Source organism: Callorhinus ursinus, unplaced genomic scaffold, assembly GCF_003265705.2.
Source record: "Callorhinus ursinus isolate GAN/ISIS: 27379988/994484 unplaced genomic scaffold, GSC_fseal_2.0 scaffold12, whole genome shotgun sequence".
In the NCBI taxonomy this organism is placed as follows: domain Eukaryota; kingdom Metazoa; phylum Chordata; class Mammalia; order Carnivora; family Otariidae; genus Callorhinus; species Callorhinus ursinus.
In genome coordinates this window covers 73,941,376-73,955,198 of record NW_027397074.1, presented here as the reverse complement: position 1 = coordinate 73,955,198, position 13,823 = coordinate 73,941,376, and the positions used below count along the sequence as shown (strand labels likewise).

Here is a 13,823-nt window from a genome sequence, read left to right as displayed (position 1 = left end):
ACACTCGCACACTCACACTCACCCCCTCTGCTGTCCCCGCGGCCCTGCACTGCAGGACCCTGGCAAGTCTCCTTGGCATTCTAGCTCCCGCCAGGACAAGACAGCCTCCTGCGATAACAAAACAGCCTCTGCAGCCCCATGACACCGGGGTTCAATGTCATGAATCTGCTTCCCTGGTGGTTTCTGATCTTTCTGACCTGCCAGATTCCCGACCATCACTGAGACCGTGACTTTCTCTGTTTGTTTGAACCTGGGCCCACTTCATATACTCCTCTCCACTCTGCCTTTCTAGGCTCTGCCCCCCATGGAGGCTAACCGCCCCCCCCATACAGGCCTGTGGAGAGGTAGGCTGAGCCTCGGGGCCCAGCCACCTTCCTGAACCCAAGCAGCTCATCACCCACAGCCATCCAGACGCAGCCCAGAGCTGAGCTCCATACCCAGGCCATGAGTGGGGCCTGGACCAGGAACCTACAGATATTGCAGTCTCTTGAGGCCAAGTTACTGGGGGGAAGAGCTATTCCCTACATATGAGCCAGGCCCTTTGCCTCTGGACTCAGAACTCAGACCCCTGCCTTAGTTTCCTCCACTGGGGGCAGTTCTTAAGGTCCCAGAGAAGAAACTGGGGGTACTTTATGAGTCAGCATCTCCGGAAGCTAAGCCGACTTCCGGGCCAGGTCAGCGCTCATCTGAGTCTCTCCGCTTTAGACTTCTCTGTGGTAGGGTTTGCAAAGAATGTTTTTTTAGCAACAAAACCTTTTCTTTAAACCACATCTTGGAAGGCTTAATACATAAAACAGATGGAAGAAGAGGTCCTACCCAGATTGGGCGTGGAAGCCCAGAGCCCCAGCTACTTGGGCCCTTCCTGCGGGCCTCCTGAAATTTCAGAGGCACTGAGTGTGGTTTGCAGACGTCTGGCCTTGGGGGGAGTAATTAGGTGATGAGGAGGGTGTTGGAGCCCGCAGAGACTTATCCAGCAGGAACAGCATTCCTTTCCCCAGGGAAAGGCCCCGAGTCAGCTGCACTGGATTTGGCTGCCTTGCTGGGGCACTGGCTGGAATGCAGTAGCCTGGACTCCAGCCCTGCCTGGGGGCTTAGCTCCATGCTGAGGTTGGGAGCCACCCTGGGCAGCCCCTCCCGGGGTCTAGAGGATTTTCCTGCAAAATTGTTCAGATGTCCAGAAGAGCCGCAAACTAAGTCCATTGCCAGAGGCCACCACTGGTCTCCTGAGGGCTTGCCATGTTCCCGCCACTTCTAGAGGCTCCCACAGCTGACCTGCAGAGCGCTGACTGTCTGCGTTTCTGGGGTCACCCCACCCTTCGCGAGCCACCAGATGTCCACCTCAGGACACGCTCAGATCCACCACACCTCCTGCGGTCTCTGGCTGCTGTCGCCAGGAGCAGGTAGAGTGGCAGCGTGGAAAGGGTCAGGATCCAAGCTGGGAGTAGGGTAGACCTGAGTTTGAATCCAGTTCTGTCACTAACCGGTCTCGAGCAAGTTGCATAATCTCTGCAAACTGCCCTTTGCTCTCCTGAAAAAGGAGGATCTAGAAATAGCGACCTCGCGGGGAGCTGAGGATTTTCCACTAATGGTGAGTGTGCAAGCCCGTACCACGTACCACAACGTCAGTGACAGGGAAGATGGGTTGGCCCATGGGCCTCCTCCACCGGGATGGCCCTAGGGAAGCCAACTCACACTTCTCCTGAGAAGAGCACTGAGCCGAGCCTGCTGTCCAGAGTTCCCTTTTCCAACGTCTAGGAATAGAGCCACAACCTTTATAAAAAATTGTTTTAAACATTTAAAACCTAACCTATCTAGAGATCAATCAATAATTCCGCCTTCAAAGAAAGTAATGTTTTAAAAGCTCATCACTAATGGATGCTGCCTGCAATTCACTAACGATGAGCTAGGTACTGAAGGACCACATCCGCCGGCCCTTCTGTCTTTGGGCCTCTCCATCCAGCCTGGCTCGGAGAGCTCTTTTGGTGTGCTCACACTTCGCTAAGAAAACTTGGAGGAATCTTTGGTGTTCAGGCCCCACCTTGCTCCTTCTTATTTCATTTCTTTCTCTTCTTCCCTCCTTCAGTCATGCTGACCTCCCTGGCATCGCCCTCAATCTCATCTTGAAGCTTTTTATCCTTTTTTTACTTCTTTAATAATATGCACATTTATTGAGCACTCCCTGTATGCCAGGCACTGTTCTAAGACCCTACCTGTGTTATCTTATTCGAGGCCACGCCATGACGGATTAAATGAGCTGTGTATCATGACTCTCGCCACTTAAAACATTGGAATGATGGGGCCACGGGGGTTCCGTGGCTTGCCCAAGAGCCTCCAGCTCATCTGCAGGGAAGCAACCCTTCAAACCCAGCTGGTCTGAACTCCAGAGCCCATGCTATTGCTCTTCTCCGCCCTGCCTTTCCAAGCCGACTCCTTGAGCGCATCTCTTCTAAAACACTGTCCAGGAACACCTCTGCTCTCCAAGCTCAGGGCTCTGGAAAACAGAGAAAAACCACAGAGCAGAAAAGCAGAAAAGGCAAACATCACAGACACCGTGGACTCTACTCCTGGGAGGAGCGCTTGTTTGGGGCTCCTACTCCTCTTGGCAAATAATTCTAACAAGCTTTGTTATCTGGTTTCCCAACTCAGACACTATTAGTCTCAGAAGTTAGGTAGTGGGGAAGGGAATGCCCACAGCACGCAGGAGTAAGCAGCGCATGTTAGAAAACAATGAAAATAACCCTCAAGAATCCTGGAACCCCGGTGTTCCCTGAGGGGTTCTGAATAACCAAGGTTTGATTGTAAAAACAAACAAACAAACAAACGAAAACCCAGTGGGCTGGACAACTAACAAACACCACCTTCGGATAGAATTTTAATTTACAAAAGTGGAAAGGCAGTTTTGTGGCTGGCCCCGCTCTGTGTGCAGATGGCCGCAGAGCGTGTCGGCCTTTGTGTGGACCACTGAGCGATAGGAAGAGCTGCCAAAATTCCTGGTTGTCCACCCGGTGGGCTCTGCTAGCTGATTTGCATCTGTCGTTTACTCTTGACGACAGCTTTACAAAAGGTAGGGACTCACATACTTTTTTTTTTTTATTTAGATGCCTAAATGAAGCCCAGAGAGGTTGAGTAACTTGCCCAGGGTCACACAGCTGAGTCCCGGCGGACTCCGGAGCCCTCACTCTTCCCCACTTGGCTGTGCTGCCTCTTAATCACAAACTACAGCCAGGCTGCCTGGCCCAAGCACAGGACACCGATTACAAGGGGGCAGGGAGGCCACGCGAATAGACCTAAGCCCACCCAACACCAAGTATGAAAACAGCCCAGAGCCAGTCTCCCACTAAAGCCGGGCCTGGGGCTTCCAATCAGCCAGTGTCAGGACTGTGATTATGAATGAAGACAGAAATGTGTGCCTCTGCATGCTGTCACCAAGACCAAGAAGATTCCCCTAGAGTTGAATTAGACGCATGGTTTCCAGGTGGCCCACCCTGAGTGACATATGCAGTAGGTTTGGATTCAGGAGCACCTGGATTGAGAGCCGGCCCCTGCCCCTCACGCTATGACCTTGAAGACTTCCTTAACCCCTCTGAGTCTGTTTCCTCACCTGCAAAGTGAGGTGCTAACAGTACCTGCCTCCTAGACTGTTGATGAGAAAGTGAATGCGAAATGCAAAACTCCCGTGGTGGAGAGGGCCCTCTCTGCAGGTGGGTTCCTTTCTCCTTGCCTTTGAAAGGAATCCCGAGAAAGCAGCCCCACCTGTCCTCCAGGTCCTGGGCTCCTAAAAGGCCATCACAAACTAGTATTCCGATATGTGCCAAAGAGGCAGAAAATGAAAATGTTTGCAGCCGGTCTCCTGGGAAAGTAACCACGATGGCACTGACCTTTTTAAAGGCTTTGCAGGGGCCTCGAGTCATGGGGCCAGTGGCGGGCCGGGTACTGCGTCTGATGACTTCTGTCGGTTTCCCTTCTCGGAAGACGGAAGAAAAGAAAACACCGATTCCGCCACAGAGCTGCCTCCTAGACTTCTGGGAAGGTTGGGGTGCAGTGAGACGGGTCCTGCACCACCCCCCATGCGCACCACCAGCCCCCCGCCCCGCCCCGCCCCGCCCCGCCCCGCCCCGCCACTTAGCCGTGGCCCTCAGGTATCCCCGCGGTGCCCCCACCTCCCACTAGGGGGCAGCATCTTCACCCATGCGCACCGGGCCCAGAGGCCTCCCCAACCCCTCCCAGAGGGGACTCTGCCCTAGAGTCACCAGCCCCGCAGAGCAGAGAGCCTTCCCTACCCTCAGGAGGCATTAGTGACAGTGCCAACTGACGACTGGGTTTGGGGACAAGAACTAGATTAAGCAGAAGCAGGGGGCTCCTCCAGGAAATGGTCACAGAGAGGGCAGATGACCCTTCTCTTGCTACGCAAACCTCATCAACCAAACACAAGGACATCTCTGTGGGACAAAAGAGAGAAGAGAGAAATGGAGCACACTGCTTTATTTTGGCTTTTTCATTGTCAAAGTGTTAGCAGTGTTTAAAAATCACATAATACTGAAAAACTCATAATGCAAAACCAGCAGCTGCCTTCGGCACCCCTACCCCTCTGCGCCCCCACCAAGTCCCCCCTCCGCCCCACCCGCATCCAGGGTCAATAACTTTCATCTTTGTTAACTGATTCTTCTGGAATTAAGCACCATATGGTATTCTTATGTGATAGTTAAGATTTTTTTTTTTTAAGATTTCATTTATTTATTTGACAGAGAGAGACCCAGCGAGAGAGGGAACACAAGCAGGGGGAGTGGGAGAGGGAGAAGCAGGCTCCCCCCCTGAGCAGGGAGCCCGATGCGGGGCTCGATCCCAGGACCCTGGGACCCTGACCTGAGCCGAAGGCAGACGCTTAACCAACTGAGCCACCCAGGCGCCCCTAAGATTTTATTTTTAATCTTTATACGCAGTGTGGGGCCGGGACTCACAACCCCAAGATCAGGAGTCGCATGCTCTACCTACTGAGCCAGCCCGGTGCCCCTCTTATTTGATATTCTTATGTTAATTCTTGAGTCATCACTTGTAGACATTGTCAGTTGATTTCCAACGACGCAGATGAGGATTTTGTCCTCTTACACCTGCCCCCTATTCCTGCCCCCAGTCCTCCCAGTGTTATAGGTACACCACGGTTTTGGTTAATTCAATAATCAAAGTTTAACAGTATGATTATGTAAATTTTGTTTCTTTCCAACACCACATATTTTACTGTCTTTACGTTTCCTGCAATTTTCATTTTTCCTGCAATGAGAAATGTTCTTGTTTTCCCACTTTAAAGAGGGTTTCTCAATTAGAAATTAAACTTCTCTGTATCTCTTCCTCTCGATTTCTGTCATGGTTCCCTTGTTGGGAACAATTCTGTATGTGATAAATATTTACTGAGCATCTACTTTTGCATCTTGGTGCTGGGGTTAAGAGATTTACAAAGAAACATGATCCTTGGCCTTTTTGCAACCTGAAATTCAGTCGAGAGATGACAGAGGTACACAGAAAAAGACAGAGCATGGAGCGAAAATTCAAGCATCGTCCTGCCTGCTCTGTGATCGGTGGAATTAATGGTGCCCACACTCCACTCTGGAGTCAGAGGCCAGAGTCACAGGGAAAGTTTTCTTTTCTCACAAGGAAGGCCTGAACTGGGCTTTGAAATTCGATTGTAAACAGAGAAGAGAACGTTCCAAGTGAGGAAAACAGTGAAGGGTTGATCTGTGGACCATAGACACATGAAACATCTTAACAGGCCCCAGTCTTAATTTCCTTGTCATTAAGGGGCAAGAAGAAGTTAATTACTGGTATTTGGTGTGGAAGAGAAAAACCCCTCTTCTTAAGAAACGGACACCAAAGTATTTAGGGGAAAAGGCTAACACGTACGTGACTTACCCTCAAATGGCTCAGGGGGAAAAAAATGTAGACAATGTATGGGCATTCCTTATGTAATTATCACTTTGGAACTCTTTGCAACTTTGGAATTATTTGGAGTTTTTTAAATTTTTAAAAATTTTTAAAGATTTAAGGCAAGCTATTAAGTTACCCTGGAGAACTCTAACCTAAGGAAATAATCACATTTATATAAGGTGAATGATTTAAGCAGATTCTTTGTTCCATTTGTAGTTTTAAAAAAAAGGAATTAACCTAAATATTCAATAAAAAGAAAATGGCCAAATTCTGTGGCACATGATGCTTCTATTAACATGAATTTTTTCCAACAAATTTAAGTCGAATAAGAAAGTGATCAGGGTATGATGTAAATAGGGGGGAGCAGAATACAAAACAGCATACTATGTAAATCCAATTATGTATCTATATAGACATAAATTGGAAATATATCAAAGTAATAACAGTATCAGGATTAAGGGTAATGTCACCTTTAAATTTTTCTGTATCTTGACGTTTTCCATAATGAGCATGCATTAACTTTCTAATTTTAGAAATTAACATAATTTTCTAAAACCTAAGAAAAAAATGAGATTTGGGGATAAGCCCAGAGTTATTTTATGCTTTTTTAAAAAAATTTATTCATTTGAGAGAGAGAGAGCCCAAGCTGGGGGAGAGGCAGAGGGAGAGGAAGAAGCAGACTCCCCCACTGAGCAAGGAGCCTGCCACCCAGGCCGATCCCAGGACCCTGAGATCATGACCTGAGCCGAAGGCAGAGGCTTAACCAACTAAGCCACCCAGGCGCCCCCCAGAGTTATTTTAATAATTTTTAAGGATTAAGATAAAATTATATATTTATTCTTTGAAATGATATCGTAATTAAATACAGAGTGCTTTAATATTTTTTTAAATAAATATTTTTTTAAGCATGGAGAAGAATATCTACCCTATTGGGTTACTGGCCAGATTAAATGAAATCATCTCTGTAACGTGCTTAGATCAGTGCCTGCCCAAGGTAGTAGGAACGTATATATATACTATGTGTATGTGGGTATATATATATTATATATGTGCGTGTGTGTATTATATCTATAAATACACAATGTCAAGCAGTCGGCTAGGTCAACAGCCCGCACCTCCCCGCTTCCCGCTCGCCAGCGCCCGGTTGAGCACGCGTTGTGCGGGGCGCAGGTGCTGGGCCACGGCCAGGGAGGGGCTGAGCCGTTGCCTTCCCACAGGTGGCCGCCGAGTACTTCAAGAACACCACGCTGCTGCTGGTGGGTGTCATCTGCGTGGCGGCTGCCGTGGAGAAGTGGAACCTGCATAAGCGCATTGCTCTGCGCATGGTCATGATGGCCGGAGCCAAGCCGGGCATGTAAGTAGCCCTTGGGGTGCCCAGCCACCGTGCGGCCCCCAGCTGCCAGGGGCCTACCTGGACAGGGGTCCTGGGCCCCCGGGCGACGTCCAGGTCAGGGTGTTTTTCTACTAATGGGATGGAACGACATCAGGCCTGCTGGGCTCCCACAGCTCCCTCCGGCGAGAGGGCCCTCGATCGTGCAAGAGAGATGTGCGTGTGTGACGTTGGGGTCATTTATTATCACGGTCTCAATAATTTATCGGAGCCACATAGACCTCGCGGCAGCAGGTTACAAAATACAAGGGGCCCACTGGGTAAAACGAGAAGGACCAACGTAAATTGTTTCTCAACCTTTTTTCCGGCGTAACACGGAACGGGCTGGACAGGGAAATGGGTGTCTTCTCCTTTGCCGTTTAAGGAGACGTGGAGGTTTCCTCCCATCCACCCTGAGTTTTTGTTGTCACTGGTTCAGACTGCAGCTCAGACATGTTGCCCCTGACCTGGCGTCCGTGATGCCTTCCAGGCCCTCAACCCCGTCCTGGTCTCTGTCTGCTATGGGGAAGGCCAGGGGAGACGTTCCCAACCTTGGGGAATGTGCAGGAAAGTCGGGAATGAGTTTTATGTTAACTTCACCTCTGCTGCATCGAATAACCCTACCCTTCTCTTTCCTTCGGAATATAGGTCTCACCTCCTTCTATCTACAGGTTTCTTGAGACATTTTATGTAAGTGGCCCTGACTCCTTTGGGAGTCCAATGGCTTATAAATAAATAATATGGTATTGGTTTTCAACATTAGTCATTTAGATGAATACAGGTTAGGCCTCAAAGGAGATTCCCGTCTCCCACTTAACTACAGCTTAATTTGGTGTCATTTGCCCCCTCACTCAGTAATAGCCTTGTACTACCCCACACTCAGCCTCCTAGGCACATAATGGCATCTACACATCATGCTGGGACTCCGCAGGTCTTTGAAACCTCTGTGTATTCAACTCAGACTCAAGAATGCTGCTCCCATTGCATTTCCACTCTTCTTCATTTGCCTCCTCCCCGAGCATGTTTCCACCGCCTGCAGGGCTCTCTGTCTGCCGCTGGTGGGGGTCCCGGGCAGGCAAACTCCTGTTGCTCTCAGCCTAAACGGAAAAACACCACCAGGACTTCGGCCTGCCCAACCTAATCCACATGACAGGTGTCCCCCATTGCCCGACGTCAGGGATCCCACCTCAAGTAAGAAACACGGGTGGTCTTTATGTTGGCTTTGTCTTATGGAAGCGAGAACCACGTCTGTTCCAACACACTGTATGTTTCCAAAGTCAAAACGAAATAACCTGAGGGTTATTTTTGTGAGCGCTTTCCTCCGAGGGCTGACTCTTCAAGATACCAGCTGAAGAAGTGTGCGCAGTGACATGGGACACTTGTGTGGCCCGGGGGTGGGGGGGCGGCGGGGGGGCCTATCCTTTCAGCAAGTGGGCAGCTGGGCAAGTGGTGGGCAGAACCGTGAACCCCATACGTTAGTCTCTGTTTGGTCACTAGTAACTACAGTGACTAGCTGCAGAGCAAAGACTGTAATGGTCCCTGAAGAACTGCTGTTTGCAGGGCAGAAAAAAGAATTCCTTTATGCACCAAAAGCACACCTCATTACCAAGCGAATGTCTACAGAGCCGTCCAGGCCCGGCGACCCTACTTCCAAAGCTCGTCTTTGCTTAAGGAAGGGCTTTTTGCTCACTGAGGCCATCAGCCCAGGAAGTGTGATTTATTCATTCAACAAATATGAATTTAGTGTTTATTCGGTGCCAAGCCCTGGGAGTACAGAGCTGAATGCATGACATAAAACCCTAACCTTCTGGATACATGCCAGCACCTCCCCCTCGACCCCGGCCCCTTCTCTAGGCCAGCTCTGTTGGGTTCGTAGGAGGCCCCAAAGGAGCCCCGCGAAGGCAGCAGGGGGCTACCCCGGGGAGTGGCCATGCTGTGGACACTGCGCCCACCCGCCCTGCCTTCCAGGCTCCTGCTCTGCTTCATGTGCTGCACCACACTGCTCTCCATGTGGCTCTCCAACACATCCACCACAGCCATGGTGATGCCCATCGTGGAGGCCGTGCTGCAGGAGCTGGTCAGTGCCGAGGACGAGCAGCTCGTGGCTGGCAACTCCAGCGCCGAAGAGGCCGAGCCCATCAGTACTGTTTGCTGGAGTTCACCTCCCCTTCGCCCCTGGACCCTCCTCTTGGGACACCGCCCAGCTCAGGGCCGCCCCCAGAGCCCTCACCCATGCCCCTCCCCTCCCCTCAATCCCAGGCCAGCCCTTGGAACCTGAAGCTCCCTTGTGACCCCACATTCCTGGCTCTTCCTTCCTCCCCTGCTCAGAGCAGCCACCTCTGCTCCTTTCCCGAAAACACTCGAGGGTTCTGGCAACACCCTGGGCCTGCCTGTGTCCACAAGCCCCGCCATGCTTTCAGAGCAGAGGGAAGGGCAGTGGTCACGCCTGCCTCCAGCAGGATCTGCCCTCATTTTCCCTGTTCAGCCCCAGCCCTGAGCCCCTGCCCTGCACGGTCGGCTCCAGCCTCCACATCTCACGTCTACTTTCCTTTGCTACTGTAGGTCTTGATGTAAACAACAGCCAACCCTCTCTGGAACTCATCTTTGTCAATGAAGAGTGAGTATGACTGCCCTCCTCCCAGACGGAGCCTTGCCAGGTCTATTCCAGAGGTCGGGAAAGCGGGTACCTGAACACCTCTTTTAGATGTATGGGCCCGGCTCACGTCCTGCCACACCACCACCTCCCTCTGCCCTAATTTCCTCTCCGCACCTGGGAACCACCAGCCAAGAGCCTGAGGGCAACTCCCTCAACCACAGGGAGTGGGAGCCATGAGGGAAGAGACAGAAAGACTGACTGAATCTGATTGTCCACACATCTACCAAGTAGAACTGAAGTAGAAGAATACTACATTTAGTTAATGGAAAAACATAATAAATGTCACTGGAGATTCTCAGAGAATGACAGAGTATCTTCTAGATACTAGACATGGTCTTACTGGATTTGCCCTTGTCAGATATGACAAGGAAAGATGAGGTGACGGGCAGTGGATCTGAGGACAGTTGATGAGAGAGTCGCGTGAGGGTGGGGAGAAGCTAAAAGAGGAGAACTACGCCCCCAAACATTCATGTGAGACAGATCCATTAATAGCTCATTTATTCCAGAAATTCTATATCAAAATTGGTCTTCAAGGGATACTGTGATGAATATTGCCTTTAAAGGTTGGATGTGCTGCAGAGTTGAGTTTTGCAGTTTGGTGTCTTTTTGGGCAATGAGAGCTGCCCTGAGTGCAACCAGCATGTGTGAGGGGAGAACATAGGAAGGTGGGGACGAGCTTTGCTCTCCCCCACGCTGCTGTCTTCAGTCACAGCTGCCCGATTCCCCTCCACGGCCCTGGATGAGATCTCAGGCAAATTTCACTGCTCTCTGGTTCTTTAAGGTGTTAGAACAGAATGAGCTCCTTTGCAGGTAGTCAGCAGTCTGGTCCAGACTCTGAAAACTTCCATCTCTCAGCCACAGTGCCTCCTGCCTCCTGTCCCCCGGGCCTGCAGGATCAGAGGTCAGAGTGCATGGGGACAGACTCCTCTTTCACCCTTCCTCCTCCCAGGCTCAGGGCTCCCACCCCTCCCTCTGCTGCCTCTGACCCCTCCAGGCGTCGTCCCCTCTCTGAGCCTCCCTGGCTCTCCCACTTGCCGGGGGCCCATATTCAGCATCTCTGGAGTGTCCCCTTGAGGCGCCCTCTGCAGAGCGCCAGGCCTGATGGCGGTGGTGAGGATGACCACTCACCCCCACCCCTCGGTTCTGTGCTTTGCTGCCTCACTCCCCCAGAGAGTCTTCGTTCTGGGGGTTGCCTTGGCCTCTAGGGTAGGGCCTCTTCAAGACGGCTCTGGCCCTGCCACCTTCCATGTGCGTCACCCGCCACGAGACTCCACATTATGCCCTGCCTTTGTTCTTCTCCAGACCTAAATATATGTCCCCAAACTCCGAAGCAGAAGCTCAAGTTGTCCCTCGAACTCCCTCAGCAGAGTGCTGGTGGGAGCCTGGCCATTTGCCGGGGGATGATGGCAGTCTTCCTGGGGTGGCTGGCACCTCCCATGCTGTCTGAGGGGCTCCAGGCCTGCCCTTCTCACCCGATTTGGGAAGGAGGGAGGGGAAACATCATACCACTCTACTTCTTCCAGGGTAACGACCCTCTCCAAAGAATGCTTCCCTCCGAACCCCCATCAACCCCTTACCCTCCCCTGGGGTAGCCTGGACATGGCTATCGGCCACGGGACTCCAGGCCTGCACACGTGTCCAACACCTGTCTTTACAGTGAGCTCATGGCACCCACTGTCCTCAGAACTAAGACAAACTGAAGCATGCATTTAGCACTGAGCGTAGCCAGTAAGCTACAGGTCAGTTCCCACCTCCCCTCACCCCCATCCTCTGGCCCTCATCTGCCTTTCTCCATGTGCAGCCCAGACCCTCTCCACTCCTGCAACCTCAGAGAAGCATTTCACAAGGTTCTCCTTCTAGACAGTGACCTTCACCGAGTCAGCCGGTGAGAATGTGGTCAGGGCTCCTCTCTGGGCCCACTGTCTACTCTGTACGTGCAGGTAGGAATACTGGCGCCATCCATCTGTTACGAGGATAACAATGTTGTGAGGACTAAAGTCCATATTTAAGTGCTTGGCCCCTAAAAAGCACTCCCTGTTAGTTATTAGAGGTGTCAGCACTGCTTCTGAGGAAATGCTGTGTCCCCGCAAATCCTGACAGCATCTCTGGAAGGCCAGGAAGCCTCGGGTGAGATTAGTCTTCTTTGTAGCCTAGGAAACTGGACTCTAGAGGGGTCGCTTACACCAAACACCAGTGGGGGGGTGGGGCATTCCCATCTCATGAAGTCGGATCCACTATTGTTTTCTCATGTCCTTTGCTTTGTTCCAGCACATCGACTGCAGACTTCACCTCTCTGATGCAGAACAAGGTAAGGCCTTGGGCTTTTTCTGCGCTTTAAGATCACTTGGAAGTCCCTCAAGATAACTCAGGGACAGAGATGTCCTAGAGCCCAGTGGCAGCCACTGGTGTGAAAACACAGAGATGCTCCCACGAGCCCGGACGTGAGAAGGGCTCCACGGGCTCCAGGCGAGGGCCTGCATACCTCTGAACCCTGGCCCTGAGAGGGCTTAGCTTCATAAAGTACAGGTTCGCCTTTTCCGTGGAAACCCAATACTCAGCCACCCAGATTTCCAAAAGTCACAGATTCACCCTCAGGATTCCTTGCAGTGGGGATTCCATACAAAAACTATATTATAAAAAGGGTCGCATTTAAAGATTTATTTATTTATTTTAGAGAAAGAGAGCACATACTTGTGTGGATGGGGGGAGGAGCAGAGGGAGAGAATCTTCAAGCAGACTCCCCGCTGAGTTTGGAGTCTGATGTGGGAATCAATCCTATGATCCATGAGATCATGACCTGAGCTGAAACCAAGAGTCGATGCTTAACCGACCATGCCACCCAGGTGCCCCAGAAGGGTCACATTTATAGAGGAAAGCAGAGTTTATGGCCTTACCTCTTCCCCCAGAACTGGTTTCACATCTCCTTATATCAGCCCAAATTTTGATCACCAAACTGTGGACTTGATTGTGGTGAGATTTTCTTTTTTCATTTTCTTTGTGTTAAGGAAAAATGAAGGATTCTTCATTAGCTAATGAAGTTCCAGAAAGTCAAGCTGTCCTACAAGGACAGAGCCATGTTCTGCCAAGTTTCAAAAGTCTCTGCAAATGGGCTGCTTTGCACCCGCTGGATGGGACTCTGTGTCTTGGAGGCACGGTGGGGTGTTTCCCCACTGCATGCTCTCCCTGGCTTCTGGTCTCCGATGGCCACAGTGCTGAGGCGTGGGATGCCATGGGGCGATTACACGGCCCCTCTTGAGGCCCGCCACATCCTCTCCCTGACAGTGGGATGGTCTTTGTCCCCACAGAACGTGAATGGTGTGCCCACAATCACCAACCCGGTCAAAACAGCAAATCCCCAGGGCAAGAAGCAGCACCAGTCCCAGGTAATGGAACTCACCCCCTGACCCTGTTTCCTACATGAAATGCCTTGAGCCTCCCAAGGGGCACTGGTCTTAAAGTTAGGAGGGCATCAGGCTAGTGTGCCGTCACCAGGCAGTCTATCCAACGACAAGTCTGACCTGCGTATGCCATGGGGATAAAACATCTAATTCACTGTTGATTTTCACAAGTCATTCTACCATCTGAACCCCTGCTTTTTTCTTCAGCTATAAAAGCTGGGGGTTGGACTAGATCAGAGGTGTTCAAAGTTTTTCCTTAAAGGTGCTTCAGGGACAATGCAAGTATCGTATTTGAGTATTCTGAGATTGTAAGGAAATTGCTTTTTTTGTGTGAATGAGTATTTTTCCTGCTACTTGCTATACCACTGAAACAAAATAGATCTTGAAGTTGGCCTAAAACTGCGGCTATCACTTATAGACCTTGATTTCAAATTTTTGTGTCCATCCAAATAATCTCAAATATTTAACATTCATCATCAGC

At 50.8% G+C, this 13,823-nt stretch overlaps 1 protein-coding gene across 1 annotated transcript in view; it reads left to right on the top strand.

Annotated features, from left to right (window-relative positions):
* SLC13A4 (solute carrier family 13 member 4) overlaps positions 1-13,823 on the top strand; it is a 40,016-nt gene that overhangs the window by 11,062 nt on the left and 15,131 nt on the right. Inside the window, exons 3-7 of the mRNA XM_025854926.2 lie at positions 7,137-7,273; positions 9,257-9,429; positions 9,851-9,905; positions 12,213-12,252; positions 13,250-13,327. Of these exons, the coding sequence (XP_025710711.1) occupies positions 7,137-7,273; positions 9,257-9,429; positions 9,851-9,905; positions 12,213-12,252; positions 13,250-13,327 (483 nt within the window). The remainder of the gene's footprint in view (positions 1-7,136; positions 7,274-9,256; positions 9,430-9,850; positions 9,906-12,212; positions 12,253-13,249; positions 13,328-13,823) is intronic.